Source organism: Stegostoma tigrinum, chromosome 45 (assembly GCF_030684315.1).
Source record: "Stegostoma tigrinum isolate sSteTig4 chromosome 45, sSteTig4.hap1, whole genome shotgun sequence".
Classification (NCBI taxonomy): domain Eukaryota; kingdom Metazoa; phylum Chordata; class Chondrichthyes; order Orectolobiformes; family Stegostomatidae; genus Stegostoma; species Stegostoma tigrinum.
Window position 1 is genome coordinate 7,865,772 of NC_081398.1, and position 25,537 is coordinate 7,891,308.

The following is a 25,537-nucleotide window of genomic DNA, read 5'->3' on the forward strand; positions in this document are numbered from 1 at the left end:
TAAAAATCAGTATCATGTCAAATAAATCTGTAATTATAGATGGAGAATTGAACGCACAATTTTGTAAGTTATGTTGTGTGTGGGGCTGGGAGTATAGGTTGAATACTTCTGAATACCTCTTGTTGCACACACTCCCAAGTGAAAGACTTTCAGAAGCTTGTATATTAAGCTGCCCTCAGACACGTGTTTTGAGTAAGCGCCGGGGGCCTGGCTGGAATCGTGCTCCGAGGTGCGTGGGACGGGAGTTCGGCGTCTCAAAGAGCAGTGCTCGGATATCCGAGGAAAATCCTGGCTTCCATGTCTCCGCTTTAAATTCACCCACACCCCGCGACTCTCAGGAACTCCAGAAAAAGAGAGACAGAAGAGGCTGCGCATAGGTCCTGCTCCTCGTGCAGTTTGCTCTGGACAGGCAGAGACAGCAATCAGAACAGAAACAACCCTCCGGGAGTCCTTGAAACTGTCCCATCGTTTCTTTAACCTGCATCTCCGGAGACCGTCTATGTGTATCTCTGGACTAGAAGGCGGGAGAGTTCCAGACAAACTAACCCCCCAGCATCTTCTCAAGAAAGCACAATTTTGAGTTAAAACTGTGAGATAAACGGTTTGCAGTAATTTCTGATCCTCCAATGGGAAACAGATTCGCGCATGGCAGCTCAAGAAATGTAATCGCAGAGGACTATGAAGTTTTGGATATGGGGATATCAGGTAAGCGGTTCGGAGTGAAGTGTTTCTTGGAGAGTTAGTCTTTCTTAAACTCACTCTCTCATTCACACGCACACTCCCAATCATTTATAGTCACTCACATACTCTCACTCAATCTCTTTCACTCAATTTTCACACACACACCCACCCACTATCTCTCAGACACACACTCCCTTCTCTTGCCCATATTTATTGTAAGCTCCGTCAGTCTGTGGTTTCGACTGTTAAGGCTACGGCCAATCACCTGTGCAAGCTTAATCTTTACGGCTTCATAAAAGACGAAAAAGAGAGACCGTCTGGCCTTTTTGTGGCTTCAGGGTGTATCAAGGCTGTTTTAAGAGACAGTTTTTGGGAAGTTTATGAAAACCCAGCGCTGAACTTTGGACAGGTGGGCTGAGTCTAGATCTGCCAAGTCTTGCTTTCGTGTGACAACAATTTATATTTAGACGACCCATTTCATGGGATTAAATGAGTACTGAGTGCCAAAGTGTGGAGGTGACAAACAGTGGGCGAGAGAAAAACAAAAGAAAAACTCATTATTGAAACACAAAATCCTGAGGGAAACTTGGAGGGTGGATGCAAAGAGGATATTTCCTCTTCATGGGGGAGTCTCCAGGGGACGCAGCTTAAAAATTGGGTGAAGATGAGTCGAAGTTTTTTTCTCACACAGGATTATTAGTCTTTGAAGCCCTCTTCGCTGGAGAACAGTGGCAGCTGAGTTGGATAAATCTTTGCTCTATGAGGGAACCAAGGATTATTGAGGGCAGACAGGAAAGTGGATCTGAGGCCATAATCAGATCAGCCATGATTGTACTGAACGGTGAAGCCCCTCAAGGGCTGAATGGCTACTCTATAGCCCTGCAAATAAAAATAGAGTGCTGCAGAAATTCAGCAGCAACTGTAGGAAGCCAAACAGATTTAACATGTTCAATCTCTTTTTTGGAATTCTCATACTCCTCATTCTTGTGTTCTGATTTATTCAACCATTAATGCAATTCCAAAGGACTGCAAAAGCTTGTTTTTGGGAGAGTTGTGAAGGTAGATGAAGCTATATGTAAGGTAGATGAAGCTGTATGTTTACAAAGCTGGCTTTTTGTTCGAACAGCTTGCTAGCCTAAAACCAGAGACTATAATAATGAGAAATGCCACTCCACATCAAGTAGGGTTGTTTAGGAGACTCTTCCAGTTTTGGCACCTGCAAGAGAATTTGAAGGCTGGCAAACAACTTGTTTGGTCATGTTATAATCGCACCTTTTTTTTGGCCATTGAGCCCTGGAGTGGGACTCAAATCTGGAGTCACAGTTTGCGAAGGCAATCGAAGACATGATCTGCTAATGTCGCTTGTTGACGTTTCATTCTGGCAGGCGATGTTGGCTAGGCAACATTCCCCCCCCCCCCCGAACACTCCCCTTTCTGACCATTCAGTTCCACCTGGGAAAGCAGATGGATCACCTTGGAATAACAAAATGGGGGAATATGACCGACAACACATCAAATCCCGAGGAAGCTTTTTGGGAAAGGGGTGGATGGGAAGGAGGATTATTGCCTGGGAAATCATTGCGTGGAGAAGCTGAAATTGTTCTCCTCAGAAGAGAGAAGTGATAGAAGCTTTTGAAATCAAAATGGGTTTTGATTGGCTAAATGAGAAGAAATTTTTGCTTTTGATAGGAGATTTTGTAGTCAGGCAGATACAGATTTAAAACAATTGGCAAAAGACCTAGAAAGGTCATAAGGGATTTTTTAATGCAGCAATTTATTGAGATCTGAAAAGTGTGCTTGAAAGGGCAGTGGAAGCAAGTTCATTAGGAACTTTCTAAAGGGGAAGTGGATAAATACCCGAAGGAGAGAAAAATGACTGTTTTGACAAAAGAGTGAGGGAATTGGGATTGATTAGAGAGCCCTTTTAAAGAGTTGGTACAAACATGATGGGCCAAACAGCTTTCTGCTAGGCTGTAAGATTCTGTGAAATAGTAAGAGACAATGGTTCAGGGAGAAGCTATATAAAACCCTTGTTTGGTCACATTTAGACTATTGTGTGCAGTTTTGGTCACCACGTTAGCAGAAGGATGTGGAAACTTTGGAGACAATGTAGAGAAGGTTCACCAGGATGTTGCCCGGTCTCGAGGGCATTGGCTATGAGGAAAGATTAAAAAGACTAGGATTGTTTTCACTGGAAAGACAGTGGCTGAGAAGATACCTGATAGAGGTCTACAAAATTATGAGAGGCAAAGATAAGGTGGATAGTTAAGCTTTTTCCCAGGGTTGAAGTTTCAATTACAAGGGGGAGCATGTTTAAGGTGAGAGGGCAAAAGTTTAAGAGATATATACGAAGAAAATTTTTCACGCAGAAGTGTTAGGAGCCTGGAATGCACTCCCAGAGGAAGTGGTAGAAGCATGCATGTTGCTGACATATAAGAGGCATCTGGATGGTTACATGAATTGAGAGGGAATAGATGGATACAGACCAAACAAGGGCAGAAGGTTTTTTTTTTGTTTAGTAAGGGCACGATGATTAGCACAGGCTTGGAGGGCCAAAGGGATCATTCCTGTCCCGTACTCCACTCCTCATTGCTCAAGAACAAAAGAATAAATTGACAGAGGTCAGCAGCTGGAAGATAAGTTACTTGTGATGGTGTGAAGCTGGAGGGGAGATATTCTTTGAGAAGGTGACCAAACAGGTGGATGAGAGTAAACCGGTTGATGTGGTGTATATGGATTTCAGCAAGGCGTTCGATAAGGTTCCCCACAATAGGCTATTGTACAAAATGCGGGGGAATGGAATTGTGGGAGATATAGCAGTTTGGATCGGAAATTGGCTTGCTGAAAGAAGACAGAGGGTGGTAGTTGATAGGAAATGTTCATCCTGGAGACCAGTTACTAGTGGTGTACCACAAGGGTCGGTGTTGGGTCCACTGCTGTTTGTCATTTTTATAAATGACCTGGATGAGGGCGTAGAAGGATGGGTTAGTAAATTTGCAGACGACACTAAGGTCGGTGGAGTTGTGGAGAGTGACGAAGGATACTGTAGGTTGCAGAGAGACATAGATAAGCTGCAGAGCTGGGCTGAGAGGTGGCAAGTGGAGTTTAATGCAGACAAGTGTGAGGTGATGCACTTTGGTAGGAATAACCAGAAGGCAAAGTACAGGGCTAATGGTAAGGTTCTTAGTAGTGTAGATGAGCAGAGAGATCTCGGTGTCCATGTACACAGATCCTTGAAAGTTGCCACCCAGGTTGACAGGGCTGTTAAGAAGGCATACAGTGTTTTAGCTTTTATTAATAGAGGGATCGAGTTCCGGAACCAAGAGGTTATGGTGAAGCTGTACAAAACTCTGGTGCGGCCGCACTTGGAGTATTGTGTACAGTTCTGGTCACCGCATTGTAAGAAGGATGTGGAAGCTTTGGAAAGGGTGCAGAGGAGATTTACTAGGATGTTTCCTGGTATGGAGGGAAGGTCTTATGAGGAAAGGCTGAGGGACTTGAGGCTGTTTTCATTAGAGAGAAGAAGGTTGAGAGGTGACTTAATTGAGACATATAAAATAATCAGAGGGTTAGATAGGGTGGACAGGGAGAGCCTTTTTCCCAGGATGGCGACGGCGAGCACGAGGGGGCATAGCTTTAAATTGAGGGATGAAAGATATAGGACAGATGTCAGAGGTGGTTTCTTTACTCAGAGAGTAGTAAGGGAATGGAATGCTTTGCCTGCAACGGTAGTAGATTCGCCAACTTTAGGTACATTTAAGTTGTCATTGGATAAGCATATGGACGTACATGGAATAGTGTAGGTTAGATGGGCTTGAGATCGGTATGACAGGTCAGCACAACATCGAGGGCCGAAGGGCCTGTACTGTGCTGTAATGTTCTATGTTCTATATGTAGGCTAATACAATGGGGACAAAAGCGCTGGACCATGCAGAAGAACATATTTTGCTGGGAGATTGTAGAGGTGAAGACATTTGCGTCCAAAAGACAGGAGCCAAGAGGTGACAAGGATGAAACCCCTACGGATTTTCATTTTGGATTGTTATATTAAGAAGGGGTTTCATTCACTGCAGTGTAAAATGTCTGGTATTTTGTTGCCTCAAAGACTGAACACAATTCCACATGTCCAAATGGATTTTGCAGTCTGTCTCACTCTGCATTAAAAAACATTATTGCGACTTAGCACCCTCAATTAAAGCAGCACCATCCATCTCTCCACACCATCCCTGAAGCAGCTGACGCTTGCTCTGCGTAAGTATTTCATGAACCCAATTCCTTATCGGAATGTTGAAGGGGCAGAGCTTCATTTCCTGATGTGGCGACACCTTCTGTTTTATATCACATTTTCATCCGGCAAAACGCAGAGTCTTCCACGAGCCGTCGCTTGGGTAGGATGATCGGCTGCTGGAGCAGGGCAGTTCAAGGTAGGTGAGATTCAGAGCAAAAGCACAGTTGCTAGGAGGGCAGTGTGGAAACTAAAGTGGAGCAATGATGATAGCTGAGGGCCGACAGACAAGACTGTTGAGCTAAGAAAGAAAGCCTTGAATTTGCATCGCGCTTTTCACAACCTCAGGATATCTCTCTCAGTGCAATACAGCCAATTGAATACATTTTTAAAATGTTGTTGCTGTCATAGTGTGAGCAACAAGACTGTGAATTTATTAACTTGCAGGTACTCTAGCTTAGTAACGTCAAGTGAGGGACAAATACTGGTCAGTACACAAGGATCTGTTTGGCTCATCTTCAAACTGAGATCTCTTGCAGCCACTTGACAGGGTTCTTGGGGCCACGAAGAACATCTCACCTGAAAGATGGCATAGCTGATGCACTACCTCTGCATTGCACTGGCAGTGCCAGCCTGGATTTCCGTTGTTCCCCCCCAGCCCTCTGGATGCCATAGCTTCCTGATTCAGAGGTGAGAATGCCTCACCCAGCCTTGGTTGAGGATCGTGCAAAGGTTGGAAGAACTTGCAAACCTGGACAAAAACCTTTTTGAAGTGTGTGTGGTAGCTTAAAAAAACCTCCAGCCATTCAGGACATATGCTCTTAGTGAGGTTTAAGTGTTTGTAGAATTAGTGGCAGAAAGGAAAGGTTCATGGAGAGATGAGCTGTTGCTTAGGTGCACAAGCAGTAGATACAATCAATTTGTTCAGGAAAATGAACATGAATTTATAATATATTTTCACATCTTCAGGGCATCCCATAATACTGTTGAGCCAAGGAACTCATTAATTATTCTTTGGAGCATTTTGAGTTTGTTTTTAGATGACATGGCAGCCAATTTGCACACAGGAGATGTGACATGGCAGGTGCTTAAAGGATGTTTTCTCCTTGTGGGAGAGACTAGGTGGGGGTACACAGGTTAAAAATGAGGTCTTACATTTCAGTTGGAGATGAGGTCGCATTTTTCCTCTGTGGGTCATGAGCCCGTGGAACTCTCGCCCAAAAGCACACAGGAGGCGAAGTCATAGAATATTTTTAAGGCAGAGAAGATAGATACTTGACTAACAAGGGAGTTGATGGTTATTTGCTGGTGGAATGTGGGGTTGAGATCACAGTCAGATCAACCACGATCTAATTCAATGGTGCAGCAGGCTCAAGAGGCCCAGTGGTTTACTTCTGCTCCTAATTTGTACGTGCATAGGAAGTTCCTATGTGAGTAATTGTTTCTACACATGAAAGGTTTGAGAATGAGAGGGCACAGATTTAAAGCATTCGGTAAAAGAAGCAAAAGCGATGCGGGGGTAAAAATAGGTTTTTATTTTCAAAGGAAGTATTGAGGGTCTGGACAGTGTTACTTGTGTCTGTGGTGGAAGTAGACCCAATAACTGCTTTCAAGAGGGACTTGGAGTATAATGTGGAAAAGGAAGAAAGCACAGGGTTATGAGGAGAGGATGGGAGAATGTCACTGAGTGAACCTGTTTGAAGAACTGGTACAGACATGATGGGACTCTCTGCACTGTAACAATTCTGTGTCTTTGGAGCTGTGGGCTGGACAAGGATTTGAACCTGCAGTCACTGCGGAGCTTAATTAACAGCTCTCTCTCTACTGTGTCTGCTTTTCAATTTCTTGCTCCTGTGACAGATCAGACACAGAAGGAAAGACTTCAATATCGGTCAATTTACAAAATGCGATTCTCGCTGTAATCGCTCATTGATTCAGTGTGCGACCTGGTGTGCAACTAAGATGCTCCGACCAAACATTTCACGGCTTCGCCCATGGTGCTAGCTCGGGTAAAAACTGGGTAAAGATGGCTGGCTTCAGTTCACTGGTTTAGTCAGGAGTGTATGTGGAAATCGGCCAAGTTCTCTGTTGTTACCTGCTAACGAGGGACCCTCATTTGAAAGTGTCTGTGTGTGGACATGAGGCATAGTGGGGATTGGGTTCGGGTGTTACACCACAACAGTGGGTTAACCAGTGACTGTCCACCAGCCAGCAAGAGCAAGTGAGTTTCACAGACCAATTAGACTTTATCCTGCTGCCAGCCACCTTAAGCACGTTTCATGACCTTAGTCAAATCCTGTACGACCTTGCATTGAGCCAAAGCAAGACTTTTCCAAATTCACAGGTCTGTCGGTGTCTGTGGAGAGAAAACAGAGGTAATGTTTTGAGTCCAGTGACCCTTTTTTTGGAGTTTCTCCAGAAATTTTGTTTTTTTTTTCAGTTCGCCAGCATCTGTAGTTCTTTGTTTTGCTTTTTGGAAGCTGGTGCCATGTCAGAAAAAAGTGGCAACGATTTGTGGACAGTAAGTTCCCATTTACAGCAATGTAATCACGAGCAGCTTATTTATTATAGCAACGGTGATTTAAGGGATGATTATTGACCGGAATGCCAGGAGGAACTCTCCTAGTCTCCCACTTGTTCTTGTTCAAAATGGGATGTTTCTTTAACAGAGATAACAAGATGTAGAGCTGGATGAACACATTCAGGCCAAGCAGCATCAGAGGAGCAGGAAAGCTAACGTTTCGGGTCAAGACCCTTCTTCAGAAAAGATTTTCCAGCATCGGCAGTTCCTACTAACTCTGTAACATGTTTCTTTAACATCCTTTTTGGAGAGCAGACAGAGCTTCAGTTTCATAGAATCCCTACAATGTGAAAGCAAGCTATTTTGTCCATCGAGTCCACACTAACCCTCCAAAGAGCAGCATGCCACCCAGCCCCATCTATAACCCTGCTTTTCCCAGGGCCAATCCATCTAACCTGCACATCCCTAGACACTATCAGGCAAGTTAGCATGGCCGTGCCACCTAACCTGCACATCTTTGAACTGTGGGAGGAAACTGGAACACATGCATACAGACAAGGGGAGAAGTATAAATTCCACACTGACAGTAACCTGTGGGTGGAATCAAACCCAGGTCCCTGGTGGCGTGAAGCAGCAGTGCTAACTACTAAGCCACTATGCCATCCTAGGTTGAAGTCACTTCCAAAAGACTGCACCTCTAATAATACAGCAGTCCCTCAGTGGTGCTGCTAGAGGCAGGGCCTTGGCAAATAATTGGAGCCCAGAGCACTCATGGTTGGTTGGAGGGTTGCCGGGGGGTGGGGGCAGGGCACTGTGCTGGCTGTGTAGGGTCCTGGCCAAACAGCAACACCACAAATGTGAATTCTCTCCTTGCCCCTGAGTGGGAGTGTCAGCCTTGATGCAAATGTATGGAGTGGAATCTGAAACTAGAATCTCTGAATCCAGAATGAAGCTAGGACTAAGTGGCAATTAGATTGAAAACTCTAGCTAATTTGCATTCTTTCTGTCTAACTTGAAGGGCCTGAAGCTTGAAATTTCAGTTGTCCTTGTTGCACCTTCAAGTTTCCATTCTTTTTTGGGATTTGGTCATCACTGGCTAGGTCAGTATTTATTGTCCATCCCTAATTTCCCCTTATACAGCCCATTTGAGGTGCGTTTAAAATACTGCTGTCCATGTAGTATCGCTAACTCACGGTGCTTTTAGAGATTTTGACCCCATAACAGCAAAGAAATGGTGAAATATTTCCAAATTCGGGTGGCGTGTGACATGGAGGGGAACTTTCAGATGGTGGTGTTCTCCTGTGTCTGGTGCCCTTGTTCTTCTAGGTAGCTTGGGGGTGGATAGCTTAGTTGGCTGGATGGTTGGTTGGTCTGGATGGCAGAGTGATGTCACCAACCTGCGGTTGATTCCTGTACTGGCTAAAGTCACCATGAGGATCTCCCCTTCTTGGCTTCACCTGTCATCTGAGGTTTGGTGACTGTCAGGTTAAACTCATCACCAGTCATCTCTCTCTCCAATCACAGAGCACCTTATGGTCCTCTGGGACTATACTGACTTTACCTCGTAGGTTGCAGAAGGTGCAGGCTGGGATGATGCTGCCAAAGAAATCTGGTGAGTTGGTGCAGTGAACCTTGTAGATGGGACACATTGCTGCCACTGTGTATTGGTGACGTAGGGAGTGAATGTTGAAGACGGTGGATGTGGGGAATATCATGACCTCTGGATGGTGTCAAACTCACTGAGTGTTGTTGGAGCTGCACCCTGGACAAAGAAGGAGGTTCAATCATAGCTAGCTAGGGTCTTAAATGAAAGAGATAAGAAGTGAGTTAAGAAAGATTTAGATTAGAATTGCAGAGCTTCAGGGTCTAGATTATTGCGGACATATTCGCCAATTGGGGCCACTGCTAAGTCAGCCTACAGTCTGAAGTGAGGAGATTCAGATGGTAGACACATAAAATAAGTCTTTTACTGAATTCACCATGCTTCCCTGTTTTGCTAAGAGTTCGAGCAACAAAGGTTTGGAATTGCAAGTGACAGCTTTTGCCAACACTTCCATCCCGTGTCCTGTTGAAAAGCTAGTTTTTCTGTTTTCCAAAGTCACTGAGAGGAATAGCACAGTTGCATCCAAATGGAAGCAAGATATGCGTCAGGAGAAAATAATTAGACAATTTATACTTTTGTATTAATTTGGAATGTGCGCAATATTCACAGTTCTGACCAAAAATCAGAAGCAGCAACACAAATTCCCTCACAGATACTGCTTCCCAAAACTATTTTAAAGTCAGCAAATTCCACCTATCCATCAGCCTCTGATGTAAAATGTAGAAATCACTTTATTGTGTTTTGAAGTAGCAGTTTCAGGAGAGAAAAGAAGATAGGTGCTTGGAAGCTAAGAAGATGTACTGTTATGATGCCATTAAATGTAACAGCATAAATGGCTGCTTATATGTATATCACACGATCATGGCAAAGGTTTCAAAAGCATAGTACATAAAAGACAGAATGGATATGATGTTAGCCCGATCTGCCCAATAGGAATTGTGCAGTCAGGCATTAAAATAACACCACACAGGAATCTTCATCATCATTGACTGAATTCCTGAATTTTCCAGTCTCATGGCTCCTAGTTACAGGTGGGCAGAAGATGTAATGAGATGGATCAAAATGTAATGTGGAAATTGCCAACTGGAGGTGTACATTGATGATTTGGATGTGGAGTTTGGCCTGCTCAACATATTTCCATTTCTCAACTGTAGTCTGTCATCCTTGGCTTGATCTGCAGATGTAGTTACTGTTGCTTTTTCCACCCTTTGCCTTGCTACCTCCCTAAACTGTTTTACATGCAAGCCACAAAATGGAATTCTTAGTGCTTGACTGATCCAGCAGACGCCATGAGCTAATTCAATCCACAGGACAGACTGAATGAAAGAGACAATAGAGGAAGAAATGAGTCCATGTGGGCAGCTTTTCATTGAAGGGTTATTGGGCGACAAGAGATGAGATGTTGTGTATCATGGCATGCTGAGGGAATGTGGAAAACTGAGAGTTAAGCAACACTTTCAAGATCACTGTGAACTTAAACGGCAGAGAAATTTGGCAAATGATAGAAATGACCATAGAAAGATATGCTTCAGAGTCTCACCCTTTTTATAGAGGAGTGCCTGGTGTTTAATTATAGACAGCATCTTTCATTTCTGTTAGGGCAGTTTATCTTATGAGTAAAAGTTGGACAGGTTGGGCTGGTATCCATTGAAGATGACAAGAATGAGAGGTGATATTATTGAGACATGTAAGTCCCTGCAGGATTTTCTCAGGCTGGATTTTGAAAGGATGTTTGTGGGACAGACTGGAACTGGGTGACTGAAAATATTTACGACAAAGATGAGGAAAATTTCTTTCACTCAGAAGATCGTGAGTCTGTGCAATTCTATCCCAGATGCAATGGAAGCCAGATCTTTGAATACTTTAAGAGGATAGTTTGAGATATAGAGAGAAGCTGAATAGGCTGGAGCTATTTTTCCAGTAATGTCGGAGGCTGATGTGTGACCTTATAGAAACTCATAAAATCCTGAGCAGTGTGGACATGATGAATCTGGTCAAGATCTTTTCCCCAAGTGAGGGAGTTCAAGACTAGGGGGCATAGGTTTAAGGTGAGAGGAGAAAGATTTAAAAAGCAGAGCAACTCTTTTCATGCAGACGGTGGTGTGTATATAGAGTGAGCTGCCAGAGGAAGAGGTAGAGGCAGGTATAATTCCAACATTTAAAAGGCATCTGGATGGGTTCATGAATAGGTAGGGTTTAAAGGGATATGGTCCAAATACTGGAAAATGGGACTAAAATAATTTACGTTGTCTGATCAGCATGGATGAGATGGACTGAAGTGTCTATTTGCATGCTGTACATCTCTTCAACTCCATTGTTCATCAAGAATCTAACATCATTTGGGAGTGGAGGGGGGAAATTGAAGTTGAAGTCACAATTAGATCAGGAATAACAAAGCAGGCTTGATGGGCTTAATTCAGATATGTGTCTAAATGTTAAATTCATGGAAGCCAACAGAAAGATGATGGAGATAACAAGGTGTAGAGCTGGATGAACCTAGCAGGCCAAGCAGCATCAGACGAGCAGGAAGGCTGATGTTTCGGGCCTAGACCCCTCTTCAGAAAAAATGATGGACCCAGTATAGATTTCTGGAGGTAAAAGGTATGTATTCTAATCCACTGAGTCAGGCTTCCCACAATCCTAGTCCTGTTGATTTGAAATCTTCCACAATCTTACATGATGTATTATAGATTCAACCATCCTGGTCTATGTTTGATTGCCAGTTCGGAGTGGATTTACAGAACAACATTTCAGTCATTAAAAGCATCATGGAATCATAGAGTCTGGAAGAGGACCATCAGCTAATCAAGTCTGTGATACCAAAAATATACTACTGCCTACATCAGTTGCACTTTTCAGTACAAGGTCAATAGCCTTGAATATTCTGACACTTCAAGTACTTGTCCAAGTAACTTTTTTAAAGGTTGTGAGGTTTCCGGTTTAAACTACCCTGTGCATTCCAGACCTCCCCACCACACTCGGGTGAAAAGGTTTTTTCCTCCAATCCCCTTTTGCCTTTCACTTTAAAATTTTGTCCCCCTCGTTATCAACCTTTCAACTAAGAGAACAGTGACCTTCTATTGACCCTGTCCATGCCTCTCATAATGTTATACACCTCTGTCAGGTACCCTTTCAACCTTCTCTGCTCGAATGAAAACAACCTGAGCATATCCAGGGAATTGCTCCATTCCAGTCAACGTCCTGATGAATCTCTTTTGCATTCCCTCCAGTGTGATCACATTCTTCCTATAGTCCAGCTGTGGCCTAACCAAAGTTCTGTAAGCTCCAACATGACCACCCTAATCTTAAAATATGTGCAACAATTGAAAAAGACAAATGTTCATATTCCTTCCATACTACCCGATTAACTTGTCCTGCTACCATCAGGGAACTGTGGACAAGTACTCCAACATTCCTCAGTTCCTCCGAACTTCCTAGTGTTCCGTCATTCATTGAGGACTCCCATGTCTTGTTCCTTCCTCCAAAAATTGGATCACTTCACACTTCTCAGGCCACTGATCTGGCCATCTGACCATCTTGCCTATACCTTCCTATAATACTGGACTTGACAGCAATGCCCACATCTTCCAAATGGCCTTCAACTAAGGTTCCAGGGTAAGATGACTCCTTCTCTGATTTTACATGTCTTCCAGTAACAGAACACTTGGCCTCTCTTTGAGGTCTCCTTGCAAGGTGTGCAATGAGGTACCAGCAAGCCTAACCCCTTTACTCATTCAGAGATTTCTGTATACTTATGAAAACCAAAAGAACTATGAATGCTGTAAATCAGGAACAAAAAACGGACGTTGCTGGGAAAGCTCAGCAGGTCTGGCAGCATCTGTGAAGAAAAATATCAGAGTTAATGTTTCAGGTCCAAGTTGTGAGGAAGGGCAATGGGACCCAAAACATTAACTCTGACTTTTTCTTCACAGATACTGCCAGATCTGCTGAGCTTTTCCAGTAACTTCTGTTTCTGTTCCTGTATACTTACACCTTGGTTTGTCACGAATTTGTATTTCATGTTAACTGCTGTTTTTTATTCTTATTTTTCTCATTCTCCTCCAATCCAAGGACTTTTTGCACTCCTGGTGATGTTTCTCGGTTATATAAAGCCAGCAAAGTCGACTCCACTCCACCCCATCTGTGACATCAGAGTACTGGACAAGTACATTAGAGAAGCAAAGGATGCTGCAGATTCAACGGTACGCCATTGTGTGCATGTGTGTGGCCTGTTTATAGTGTAATGCAATGATTTCTAATTGGGCTTTAGGTCTGGTACCTGATGTGAATGTTAATCCAGAGCTTCAGCAGAGGGTTGGAAACTCAATGCTGCAGTCACCTTTCACTGCATTGCATAGAATCTGCTAAAGTCGAATGACTTCCTATGTAACTTGTGATCGGATTTGCTGTTTTTCCAATTTGGGACATTTGAGAAAGAATTCAGGGTCGAGATAACAGCTTAATTGAAGGGTAACTTCTGGGATAAATCAAGAATTCAGGTGGCACGGTGGCTCAGTGTTTAGCACTGCTGCCTCACAGCACTAAGGTCCTTGGTTTGATTTTGCCCTTGAGCAACACACAGTGTGGAGTTTGCACATTGTCCCTGTGTCTGCATGGGTTTCCTCTAGGTGCTCCGGTTTCCACGCACAGTCCAAAGATGTGCAGGTTAGGTGGATTGGCCACAGGAAATGCAGGGTTACAGGGATAAGGTGAGGGAGTGGGTCAGGGTGGGATGTTCCTCGGAGGATTGTATGAACTCGATGGGCCAAATGGCCTGCTGCTAGACTGTAGGAATTCTATAATGCTATGAATTATTGGCTTGTCAACAAAATTTGTGGTCTGCTACTCAATGCATTAGAATCCAAGAAAATCTTACAACGCAACCATCAAACCAATTTAAGGTGGTTGACCAAAAGTTTAACCAAAGAAATAGGTTTTAAAGGAGGATGGAGAGGCAGATTTGTTTAGGCCTGACGCAACTAAGGACATGCCTGCTAAAGCTGGGGGGTGCCAAAGAGGCTAGAATTGGAGGAGTACAGAGATGTTCGAGGGTTGTGGAACTGGAGCAGATTGAGAAGAACCGTTGCAGATCCATAGCTCAAGTGACTGCAGCACAAAACAAGATCATTCTTTTGATTCATTATATGTATATTGAGTATGGGATTAATAGTTTCCTGTTTTTATAGCCTCCGGTTTCATGCAGCCACAAAGTAAAAATTTGGGAGCTCTGAAGCAAAACTTTCACAGGGCAGCTGTGCCCTTGTTAATGTAAGATAATGAAATGTGAGGCTGGATGAACACAGCAGGCCCAGCAGCATCTCAGGAGCACAAAAGCTGACGTTTCGGGCCTAGACCCTTCGTCAGAGAGGGAAATGGGGTGAGGGTTCTGGAATAAATAGGGAGAGAGGGGGAGGCGGACCAAAGATGGAGAGAAAAGAAGATAGGTGGAGAGGAGAGTATAGGTAGGGAGGGGATAGGTCAGTCCAGGGAAGACGGACAGGTCAAGGAGGTGGGATGAGGTTAGTAGGTAGGAGATGGAGGTGCGGCTTGGGGTGGGAGGAAGGGATGGGTGAGAGGAAGAACAGGTTAGGGAGGCAGAGACAGGTTGGACTGGTTTTGGGATGCAGTAGGTGGAGGGGAAGAGCTGGGCTGGTTGTGTGGTGCAGTGGGGGGAGGGGACGAACTGGGCTGGTTTTGGGATGCGGTGGGGGAACGGGAGACTTTGAAGCTGGTGAAGTCCAAATTGATACCATTGGGCTGCAGGGTTCCCAAGTGGAATATGAGTTGCTGTTCCTGCAACCTTTGGGTGGCATCATTGTGGCACTGCAGGAGGCCCATGATGGACATGTCATCTAAAGAATGGGAGGGGGAGTGGAAATGGTTTGCGACTGAGAGGTGCAGTTGTTTATTGCGAACCGAGCGGAGGTGTTCTGCAAAGCGGTCCCCAAGCCTCCGCTTGGTTTCCCCAATTTAGAGGAAGCCACACCGGGTACAGTGGATGCAGTATACCACATTGGCAGATGTGCAGGTGAACCTCTGCTTAATGTGGAAAGTCATCTTGGGGCCTGGGATAGGGGTGAGGGAGGAGGTGTCGGGGCAAGTGTAGCATTTCCTGTGGTTGCAGGGGAAGGTGCCGGGTGTGGTGGGGTTGGAGGGCAGTGTGGAGCGAACAAGGGAGTCACGGAGAGAGTGGTCTCCCTGGAAAGCAGACAGGGGTGGGGATGGAAAAATGTCTTGGGTGGTGGGGTTGGATTGTAGATGGCGCAAGTGTCGGAGGATGATGCGTTGTATCCGGAGGTTAGTGGGGTGGTGTGCGAGAACGAGGGGGATCCTCTTTGGGCAGTTGTGGCAGGGGCGGGGTGTGAGGGATGTGTTGCGGGAAATGCGGGAGACGCGGTCAAGGGCATTCTCGAACACTGTGGGGGGGAAAGTTGCGGTCCTGGAAGAACTTGGACATCTGGGATGTGCGGGAGTGGAATGCCTCATCGTGGGAGCAGATGCGGCGGAGGCGGAGGAATTGGGAATAGGGGATGGAATTTTTGCCGGAGGGTGGATGGGAGGAGGTGTATTCTAGGTAGCTGTGGGAGTCGGTGGGCTTGAAATGGACATCAGTTACAAGCTGGTTGCCTGAGATGGAGACTGAGAGGTCCAGGAAGGCGAGGGATGTGCTGGAGATGGCCCAGGTGAACTGAAGGTTGGGGTGAAAGGTGTTGGTGAAATGGATGAACTGTTCGAGCTCCTCTGGGGAGCAAGAGGCGCCGCCGATACTGTCATCAATGTAACGGAGGAAGAGGTGGGGTTTGGGGCCTGTGTAGGTGCGGAAGAGGGACTGTTCCGCTTGGGAACCCTGCAGCCCAATGGTATCAATGTGGACTTCACCAACTTCAAAATCTCCCCTTCCCCCAACGCATCCCAAAACCAGCCCAGTTCGTCCCCTCCCCCCACTGCACCACACAACCAGCCCAGCTCTTCCCCTCCACCCACTGCATCCCAAAACCAGTCCAACCTGTCTCTGCCTCCCTAACCTGTTCTTCCTCTCACCCATCCCTTCCTCCCACCCCAAGCCGCACCTCCATCTCCTACCTACTAACCTCATCCCACCTCCTTGACCTGTCCGTCTTCCCTGGACTGACCTATCCCCTCTCTACCTCCCCAACTATACTCTCCTCTCCACCTATCTTCTTTTCTCTCCATCTTCGGTCCGCCTCCCCCTCTCTCCCTATTTATTCCAGAACCCTCACCCCATTCCCCTCTCTGACGAAGGGTCTAGGCCCGAAACGTCAGCTTTTGTGCTCCTGAGATGCTGCTGGGCCTGCTGTGTTCATCCTGCCTCACATTTCATTATCTTGGATTCTCCAGCATCTGCAGTTCCCATTATCTCTGATACAATTTTACCCTTGTTAATGTATTTCGTTTTATTTGCTCCTGGGATGTGGGTGTCACTGAGCAAGGCTAGAACCTGTTGCTTATCCCTGTTTCAGTGGGCATCAAGCACGTTGCTGTGGGTCTGGAGTGATATGTAAGCCAGAGTAACAACAGCAGCTTTCTCTCCCTAAAAGGCACTAGTGAACCAGATGGGTTTTTACAATAAGTGATGATTGTTGTCATGCTCACTGCTACTGAGACTGGCTTTCAATTCCAGATTAATTGATTTGAATTTAAAATCCAGTAGCTGACGTGGTGGGATTCAAACCGATGTCGCATTAGCCTGGCCACATGAATTACTGGCCACTGACATTACCCTGTATGCTAGGGAAAACGATTGCTTTCAGGATAAGGGGCAAGAAAAATGAAAATTAACCCAAAGTCTACCCATCTCCTAAAATTATGAGGCTCTGTGATATAACATTAACTAGCAATATCAAGCTTCAACTTTGAATCTGCTCTGTAGCCATGATACATTATATGCTTGTTAGTTTAAACCAATACCACGTTAAGTGGCAATAATCTAGGATTGCATTCCTTGAATCACTCTGGAAGGTTAAGGGGTGAGATGATCAAACATTTCAAGACATTAATGGAAATGCATATGCTGGATAGAGAGAAGTTATTTGCGCAGTCTGGAAATCTGTAATATAATCTGGAAGCACCTTGGAAATCCTGGAGAATACAGTTTTCCCTGGAGCTCAAGGGTTTCATAAATGATTTACCAAAGTTATGCGAGGGGATAGGAAGAGTCCTCTTAGAAATTCATGCCTCCTCTGAAAATCATTTACATTATTACTGGAGATTTTGTGGGGGTAGAGATAATTTCTAATATAAGGTATTTCTAAAATTCAAACAGCCGTCCCAGATTAAGATCCAACTATCTGACCCATGAGGGGGAAAATGTTACCAGATAATTCAATAATGTCCACACGACTTTGTGGTTTCTTTGCAGTAATTTCTGTCAGCTCCAAAGGGATTAAATAATGGTCACCTCTGCTGGGTAGAAACATAGATAGGAATGGGTAGAGGCCATTCAGCCCATTGAGCCTGCTCTAGCATTCAAACAGATCATAACTGATCACCTACCTCTTTACCAATTTTCTACAATATCCTATATCCTTGGTGTCATTAATGCTCCAAAATCTATTGACCTCAGTCTTGAATTGACTGCATGACTGGGCTTTCATAGCCCTCTGGGGTAAACAACTCCAAAAGGTCACCCCTCTGAGCAAAGAAAATCATCCCTGTTTCAATCCCAGGTGGCCTGACCCTTACTCTTAGACTGTGCCTCCTGGTTTTAGACTGCCTCAAGCCTGAAGACACATTCATCCTGCATCTACCTTGACAAGCCCTGTAAGAATTTTGTATGTTTCTCAGACGGTATCTTGCATTCGAAGATGCACATACAAAATCTACTTCTTCCTCCACTCCCCACTCAATAGTCTGATGCATTTTAGCAGCGAGTCACTGATGGACATTGATCTGAGAAGGTTCCAAAGCTCAGTCTTTGATCTGCAGTAGGCTTATATAAGTTGACCTCGGCAGAAAACCAGTCGGTTTCCTACTCCTGATGACCTTTTAGACTAACAGCGAAGTGCCATGTATAGCTATCAGATGATCAACACCTTGCAAGGACCTCGCAAATGCATGGTGAGCACAGAATTTGCACAATCTGAAATAAAAAGTGTTGGAGAAATTCGGCCGGTTTGGCAGCGTCTCTACTGGAGAGAAACAGAGTTAATGTTTTGAATCCGATATGTCGCTTATAGAGTGATAGCATTGTACAGCATGGAAACAGACCTTCCGGTCCAACTCGTCCATGCCAACCAGATATCCTAAAATAATCTAGTCCCATTTGCCTGAATTTGGCCCATATCTAGCTTTGGACTCCCCTACTTAGGGGAGAAAAAGACCTTGACAAATCACTCTATCCATGCCCTTCAAGGTTTTATAAACCTCTATAAAGGTCACTCCTCAGCCTCTGATGCTCTCGGGAAAATAGCTCCTGCCTATTCGGCCTCTCCCTGTAGCTCAAACCGTCTAACCCCAGCAACTCAGAACTTACGACTTTACAGCAGTCATGAGCAGGCGAATTTGGGGCAGAACCTGCTTTTGATGCCCGCCACCTCCCCCTGAGGTGTCCCAGTGGAAGACCTTTGAGCTCTCTAACCATCCGCTCATGGTGATCGCTGCCACATTTGGCAGCAGTACTGGCTGATTTTCCCTTGAAATTCCAGTTGTTCTATCAAGTGTACAAACCTTGGGAAGTGGCCCAAATTAGGCCCAACGTTCCCATACCAATGGCAGTCAATTTAAGGAATATAAACATTACTGATAGAAATGAGTAGCTGAGATCTAAAGTGGCCAGTCTATTTGTATCTCTCTAACCAGGCAACTTGTGGCACTTCAGAATCACACTCCCCTGACCTCTGCTCCTCTGGACTATAGTGGTGGTATAAAGGGTATGGGCAGAAGGAAAACAAGATAGAAGTTTACCATTGCCAGGATGGAGTGCCATTCTTTGAGTGACAATGCTGAAGTGACGATGACTCATGTTACTGTTCCATCACTCGGGAGCTAAATCAGATTCCACTTTCCACTATTTTAAAGCTGAACCTGATTGTTGTGAAAGCAGTTACTGGCTCTGTCAAAATAACTGAGTGAGGAATCTCACACCAGTATGTCAAGTGTTTGCGTGGTAACATTCCTTATAGTCATCTGTCGGCTTCTGGATTTTACTGAAACAGCTGCTTTTATTTATTTATGTAAATCCCCAAAGCAGAGTAATAGCTCCTTATTTGCTGTCTTTGGAGTTTTTAATCTATCAATTTATCTGTGGGAGGCACACTCCTCAGGAACGTGTTTTTCCATAAGAGCACTAGGGGTTTGTACTCGGGCACTGTTGGTAGAGGTTTGTTACATGGGGGTCCTGGTTTATCCGGAACCTGTTTAGTGTGGACTACTGTCACAGTGGTATTTCAAAGCCTGTCATTTCACAGATGGCTGGTGGAACTTGCTGGTAAGTTCGCTTCAATGATTCAAAGCATATAATCTGCTGTGAGATGTTCATCCAATTTTTATTTCATATGGGGCAGAGAAGGAAGGCAGGCCGAAGGTGGGTTGAATAGGTCACTATGGAGTTGGTAAGTGAATAGTAGCACAAATGGTTTTGGGGTTTTTATCAGTTCCTGGGAATGTAGGGGAGTGGTATTTGTGGAGACAGGAAGTCAGGGAAAAGGTGTGGAGTCAAGGGTTCCAGTTCTAATGTGCATTGTAGCAGCCAGAGAATTATTAACATGATATATGTCTGTGATGACCCATGGAGCTGACTAAGGCTTTCAGGTAGTTTAACATGTTTGTGAACTTAGAATTTGTTATGTCAGTGTATTGATTATATCTGCCCCTGTCAGCACTTAAAGTAATAGGTTCTCTTGGCACTGATGCAGATTGCAAAGCTGAGGCAGAGTTTCAGTGCCATCCATTTTCCCCACAGCTAATCTGTCACCCCTCCACAACATTTTCTTCCATGATCCTCCATCTTTCCCCAATATTCTGTTACCGTATGGCTATAAGTGAATACGCGAACAAGGAACAGGAGTATGCCATTTGGCTGTTGGACCCTGTTGTGCCATTCAACAGGATCACCACTGACCTGATTGTAACCCGAGGTCCTCACTCCAGCAAACCCCTGAAAATCTTTCACTGCCTTGCTGAACAAGAATCTATTCATCAGCTCTGCCTTAAAGACTTTTCTTCCACTGTACCTTTTCAGGAATAGAGAGTTTAAAAGACTCAAAAGCCCTCAGAGAATTTTTTAAAAATCCATATCTCTATTTGAAATGGGCAAGCACTTACTTTTAAATAGTGAACCCCAGTTCGAGATTCTGCCATAAGAGGAAACATCATCCCCACAACCGCTCTATCCAGAACCCACCAGATCTTGTCAAACCTGTCCTCAAAAGCCAAGCCAGGTGTTAGTCGGGTAAACCTTCTCTGAACTGCTTCCAACGCATTTACATCCTTCCTTAAATAAGGTAACTGATACTCTACACAGTACTCCAAATATAGTCTCACCCGTGCATGTGTGAAGCACAAGTTCACTACTTTTATATTTAATATCTGGCAATAAATGATAACAACAGCATTCTATTAATTTCCTGCATATTAACCTTCTTTAATTAATGCACAAGGGCATCCCAATCCATCTGCAAGAGCTCTGCAATCTTTCACCATTTATATAATATGCTTATGTACTCTTCATGCCAAAATGAACAAGTTCGCATTTTGCACATTATCTTGCAATCGTCCAGTTCTTTGCCTACTCACTTTTTTTTCATTTATTTCTAACCCTCTTATATCCTCTTCACAACTTACTTGCAGACTTATAATTGAATCATCAGCATTTTTTAAAATCATACCTATGGTCCCTGCATCCAGGTCATTTGTATAGATTGTAAATGGTTTGAGGTCCCAGCACCGATCCTCGTGGCATACCACTTGTTACATCCTGACGACCTGAAAAACATTGATTTATGCTTATTGTCTGCTTCCTGTTAGCCAGCCAATCTTCCACTATGCCTCAATTGCTATCCCGACAGCATGAACTTTATTCTCCACAGTAGCCTTTGATGTAGCACTTTATCAAATGCCTGTTGGAAACTGAAGTATGGTACATCACCAGTTCCCCTTTATCCACAACACATGTTACTTCCTCAAAAAAACTGCAGTAGATTGGTTAAACATGATCTCCTTTTTACAAAACCATGTTGACTCTACCTGATTACCAACAGCTTCTAATATTTTGCTTTTAACAGATGTTAAGTGAATTGGCCTGCAGTTTCCTCCTTTCAATCTCCCTCTCTTTTTGTTATCTTTCAACCTAATGGGACAGTCCCCAAATCTGGGGAATTTAGAAAAATTAAAACCAATGTACCAACCAGCTCATTAGCCACTTCCTTTAAGAACCCAGGATGAAGTCCATCAGGACCCTATCACTTGTCAGCCCAGAGCTCCAACAATTTATTGAGTACCATTTCTGCAGTGATTACAGTTGTTCCAAGTTCCTTCCTTCATTCCATTTCCTGATTTATCACTACTTCTGGTTGTTACTTGTATCCTACATAGCGAAGATTGATGCAAAGTACCTGTTCAATTCATCTGCCATCTCATTTTCCTTTATTAATTCTGCTTACTCACTTTCTCTAGGACCAATGCTCCCTTTGTTACTTCTTAATTTTTAAATATTAATAGAAACTGTTTACATTTCTGGCAGGATTTCTCTCATAGTCTGAATTCCACTCCTTAACAATCATTTTAGTCATTTTTAAAAATTCTGTCCAAACTTCTGACCTGCCATCTGTTTTGCAGAAATATATGGTTTTTTTTCCTTAATGTTTTCTCGTTAAGCATGGAGGTGGTATCCATCCCTTAGAATTTGTCTTCCTTTTTGGAATGTATCTATTCTGTAATTTCCCCTTAAATGTCTACCACAACATCTCTATTGACTCCCCTATGCTCAATGTTACCTAAAGGCACTTTTGCTATGAGAATAATTAGTTAATCCTATCTCATCGCACACTCCCAGATCTAGTATAGCCTACTGTGTGGTTGGCATCAGAAAGGACCGGACTAATAAACTATAGTGAAAACATTCTATGAGCTCCTCATCTAGGATATTTTTACCCATCTGACTTTTCCAGTCTATATGTTGATTAAAACTGCCCAAGATTATGACTGCACATTTCTGTCAAATGCCCATTATTTCTTCCATTATCCGTCCCCCACCTCCAATGTCTGCTACCATGTGTGGTAACTTATGTTAGGAAGCCTGTACATCAGTCCCTCGAGTAAATTTGTGCCTTTATCATTTCTCATTTGTACATAAATCATTTCCACGCCCTGGTTTCCTGAACTCAAGTCATCCCTTTGTGCTGGACTATTACCGTCATTCACCAACAGAGCCACCGCCCATCTTTTTCTGACATTTTGTCCTTCCTAAATATCCTGCACCCATCAATATTCAGGTTTAAATCCATGTCATCCTTTGGCCATGTATCTATAGTATTTATTTAAATTTTTGCTCTCAGTTCATCTGTTTTATTTCAAATGTAATCTGTATTCAGACGTAGAGCTTCAGTTTTATTCTTGTAAATTTCAGTTTCATCTGTTGGTTTACTCTCTACCCCTTTCTGTTACTGTCTATCATTCCCAGTATTAATTTTGTTCTCTTGTGTCTTTGATTTACCATATCTTCCCAAATTTGATCATTTTTCTCCACTATTTAATTTAACATCCAGCCCATTTCCTTAGTTGCGTGGCTTATGACGGCACCGAACCCAACAAGGTTCACGGAGACCTGTTGATTGGTACAGATGCAACGTTCCCCAGCATGTGGCTAGACAATGTCTCCTTTGATGGCTTTTCCTTAAGTTAGATTTCACTAGCTACAGGCCAATTAGAATTCTACAACTTTGTTGTTGACCTCATTGAGGCCCACATTGTCTTTAGATTCTCCCTGTCAAGTTCTAATGGAGCATGGTATTAAGGAGAATAGGAGTCATTTGGTTCTTCAAACCTCCTCCAGCATTCAACTGGATCGTGGCTGATATACCTCAATGCCAATTTCCCATTACTATCTGTTGATATCTTTAAATATCTAGAAATCTACTGCTCTTTGTCTTCAACATATTCAACAATACAGCCTCCATAGCCATCTGGGGTGGAGAATTCCGAAGATTAACTACCGTCTGAGTGAAGAAATTCCTCCTAATTTCAATCCTGAATGGCTTATTCCTTGCTCTGAGACTGTGCCCCTGGTCCTAGACCCCCAGCCAAAGGGAACATTTCCTTCCTGCATCGACCCTGTCGAGCCCTTGTGACCCAGAGAATTCCTGTTTGAAGCATTCAATCCTCTCTAGGATATTCATTATAAGCCTTGACTTTTCTCCCCCCTCTCCCATTTCCACCCAATTACAGCAATCCTTCTTCATCCAAATACTGGCGTACAGATTCCACTCCTGCAGCTTAGTTCACATCGACTCAGCGCCATTTGCTCTGAACTCACACTGAATTTTCACCTTGTCCTCTCCCTTTCTGATGTAGACTTTGAATCCAAAGAAAGATATACTAGTAAGGAAAGACTAAGAACTATGGATCAACAAAAGGATTTGAATGTTTGCGTAAACAAATCATTAAACCTAAGTGCACAAAGAAGTCAAAGGTGAATGGAATGCAGTATTTATCATTTCAGTGCTGGGATACAAATAATACATTAAATATTACATTCTTGTGGAATCTTCCAGGGACCTGAATGTCATGGACTATAGTAGGATTTGTAGCAAAATCGCACAAGAAGTCTGACAAGGCCTATCTCAACTTCAGGAGCAGCTCGCTGCATCATTTTTGCATTTGCCGAGTAGTTGAATGAGTGTCTTGCTAGGCAGCAGCTAAAATGCTGGACAAGCTAGACATTGTGAATTATTGACATGGAAGTCAGAACAGGTACATGGTGACTTCAGCTGCAAGGAGCCTCTAGTTGCTCAGCACGAAATAGTATCTCAAGGCATGAATCATGGGCATCAGCTGTCTGCACCCCTTTTATTGACAGTTGATATTTATCAATGCCTCACTATCCCATTGGCATCTCTCGGCTTCACTTGCAGGTCGCTCAGGAAGCACAGCCTTGCTTTGCGGGGTGCACCGGCAACCACCAATTGAAAAGCTGCGATTTGGATAATCTGCACTCGGGGATAGGCACCCAGCTCCTAGATTGGACCTGGTGCAGGCAGGGTGGAGATGTAGGACCCAGCCACCTCTGGAGTGTCGTGAGAGATTTCTGAGGGGCCTGTGTGCAGTTCCTCCTCCAGCCTGGTGAGTCCTGGCATCGCTCTGGCTCCTGGTGATGAAAGAATGCGCCCCCACCCAGTACTCATTAGGTTCACAATGCCCTTGAAGCCATGATTACACGTCCTAGGAGCAGTGACTGGGTCATGTAGTGCAGGTGAATGCACCTCTCCAGCAGTCCTTGAGGGTGCAGGACCAAGCTTTCCAAAGACAGCCAAATAGTTGCATGGTCGGGGTAGCTGGGCCCTATAGTGTGGCTACACTCCTGCGGTCTCCACAAGGCAGGCCCTTTTCATCCCACATTGCTATCTACTACAACTGTTTCACACTTTGTATGTGGACAAAAACCCCGACTGCACGTACTACAGGGTCCTCTCTGTCCAAGTCTCCGACAGTCCTCTGAGTGGTAGTGGCATGGGCCATTGCTTCATCAGCCAGCTGCGGAGTTGTCTCTGTGAACTGCTCCTGTACTTTCTTGCACTGACATTTCCGCTGAGGTGTCAATATTTGAGCTGCTAGCAAGAGGCGCTGTGAGCAGAACTGAGGAACATGTCACAAGTAGTAGTGGGAGTGGTTGGGAAAGAGCCTTGGTGGGAGGTGGGGTATAGTGCCAGAGATAGTGAGTGGGAGGTAGCAGAGAGATGATAGCGATAGGAGTGGAGAAATCATTGAGCCTCTTGTGACACTGCTGGCCGTTCCTCTGCACTGTGGACTGCACTGATTCAGTCAGTGACCTCGGATCAGGCTGCCAGGGTCTGCTGTTATGGCTATCTCTGCTTGTCCTCCAAGAAGAGAACAACCATCCTCTGCCAGTATCTCCAGGTCCCTGGAGATCTATCTTCCTGCTCTGTGAAGTCTTACACTGTCACTGAACAGGGCACCTTTGGAATGTGAATGCCCTTATGTGTCCACATTGGCCTTTTAAACATGGTGTCAAGGATGCTGGTATTTCGTTGTGTATCGGGAAGTGGTGAGTTGTTCTGGGAACAGTGCTTAGTAAAATGGGGCTAGAATGGGACAGTTCTGGGACAGTCTGTTTTGCCAGTCAGTGAGATTGTAGGGGGTAGTTAATGAATGAGGTGAGCTTGGTAAGATACAACCAGATGGCTTGCTAGGTCTTGAGGTGAAAAAACCCTCCAAAAAGTCTGGCATGATTTGTTCTCAGCCAAAAAAAAGTCAGGCTCATCCCAAAGCTTTAGTTGTATGGAGCCTTGGAAAATGCCATTTGGAATGCTGC

The 25,537-nt window shown here is 44.3% G+C and overlaps 1 protein-coding gene and 1 long non-coding RNA gene across 4 annotated transcripts in view; one reads left to right on the forward strand and one right to left on the reverse strand.

Annotated features, from left to right (window-relative positions):
* Positions 1-240: 240 nt before the first annotated feature.
* Positions 241-25,537, forward strand: part of epoa (erythropoietin a) — a 61,822-nt gene continuing 36,525 nt past the window's right edge. For 2 of the 3 annotated variants that reach the window (XM_048524013.2, XM_048524015.2), the window contains exons 1-2: positions 241-705; positions 13,102-13,232. In XM_048524013.2, the coding sequence (XP_048379970.1) occupies positions 627-705; positions 13,102-13,232 (210 nt within the window). In that variant the 5' untranslated portion in view covers positions 241-626. Of the gene's footprint in view, positions 706-5,036; positions 5,106-13,101; positions 13,233-25,537 lie in introns of those variants that run through there. The other variant, XM_048524014.2, reaches the window with a different exon arrangement.
* The window catches only part of LOC125448612 (uncharacterized), a 72,209-nt gene continuing 53,098 nt past the window's right edge, over positions 6,427-25,537 (reverse strand). The window contains exons 2-3 of the long non-coding RNA XR_007246754.2: positions 20,877-20,973; positions 6,427-7,262 (exon numbers count right to left, since the gene is read on the reverse strand). This is a non-coding gene — a long non-coding RNA (uncharacterized LOC125448612). The remainder of the gene's footprint in view (positions 7,263-20,876; positions 20,974-25,537) is intronic.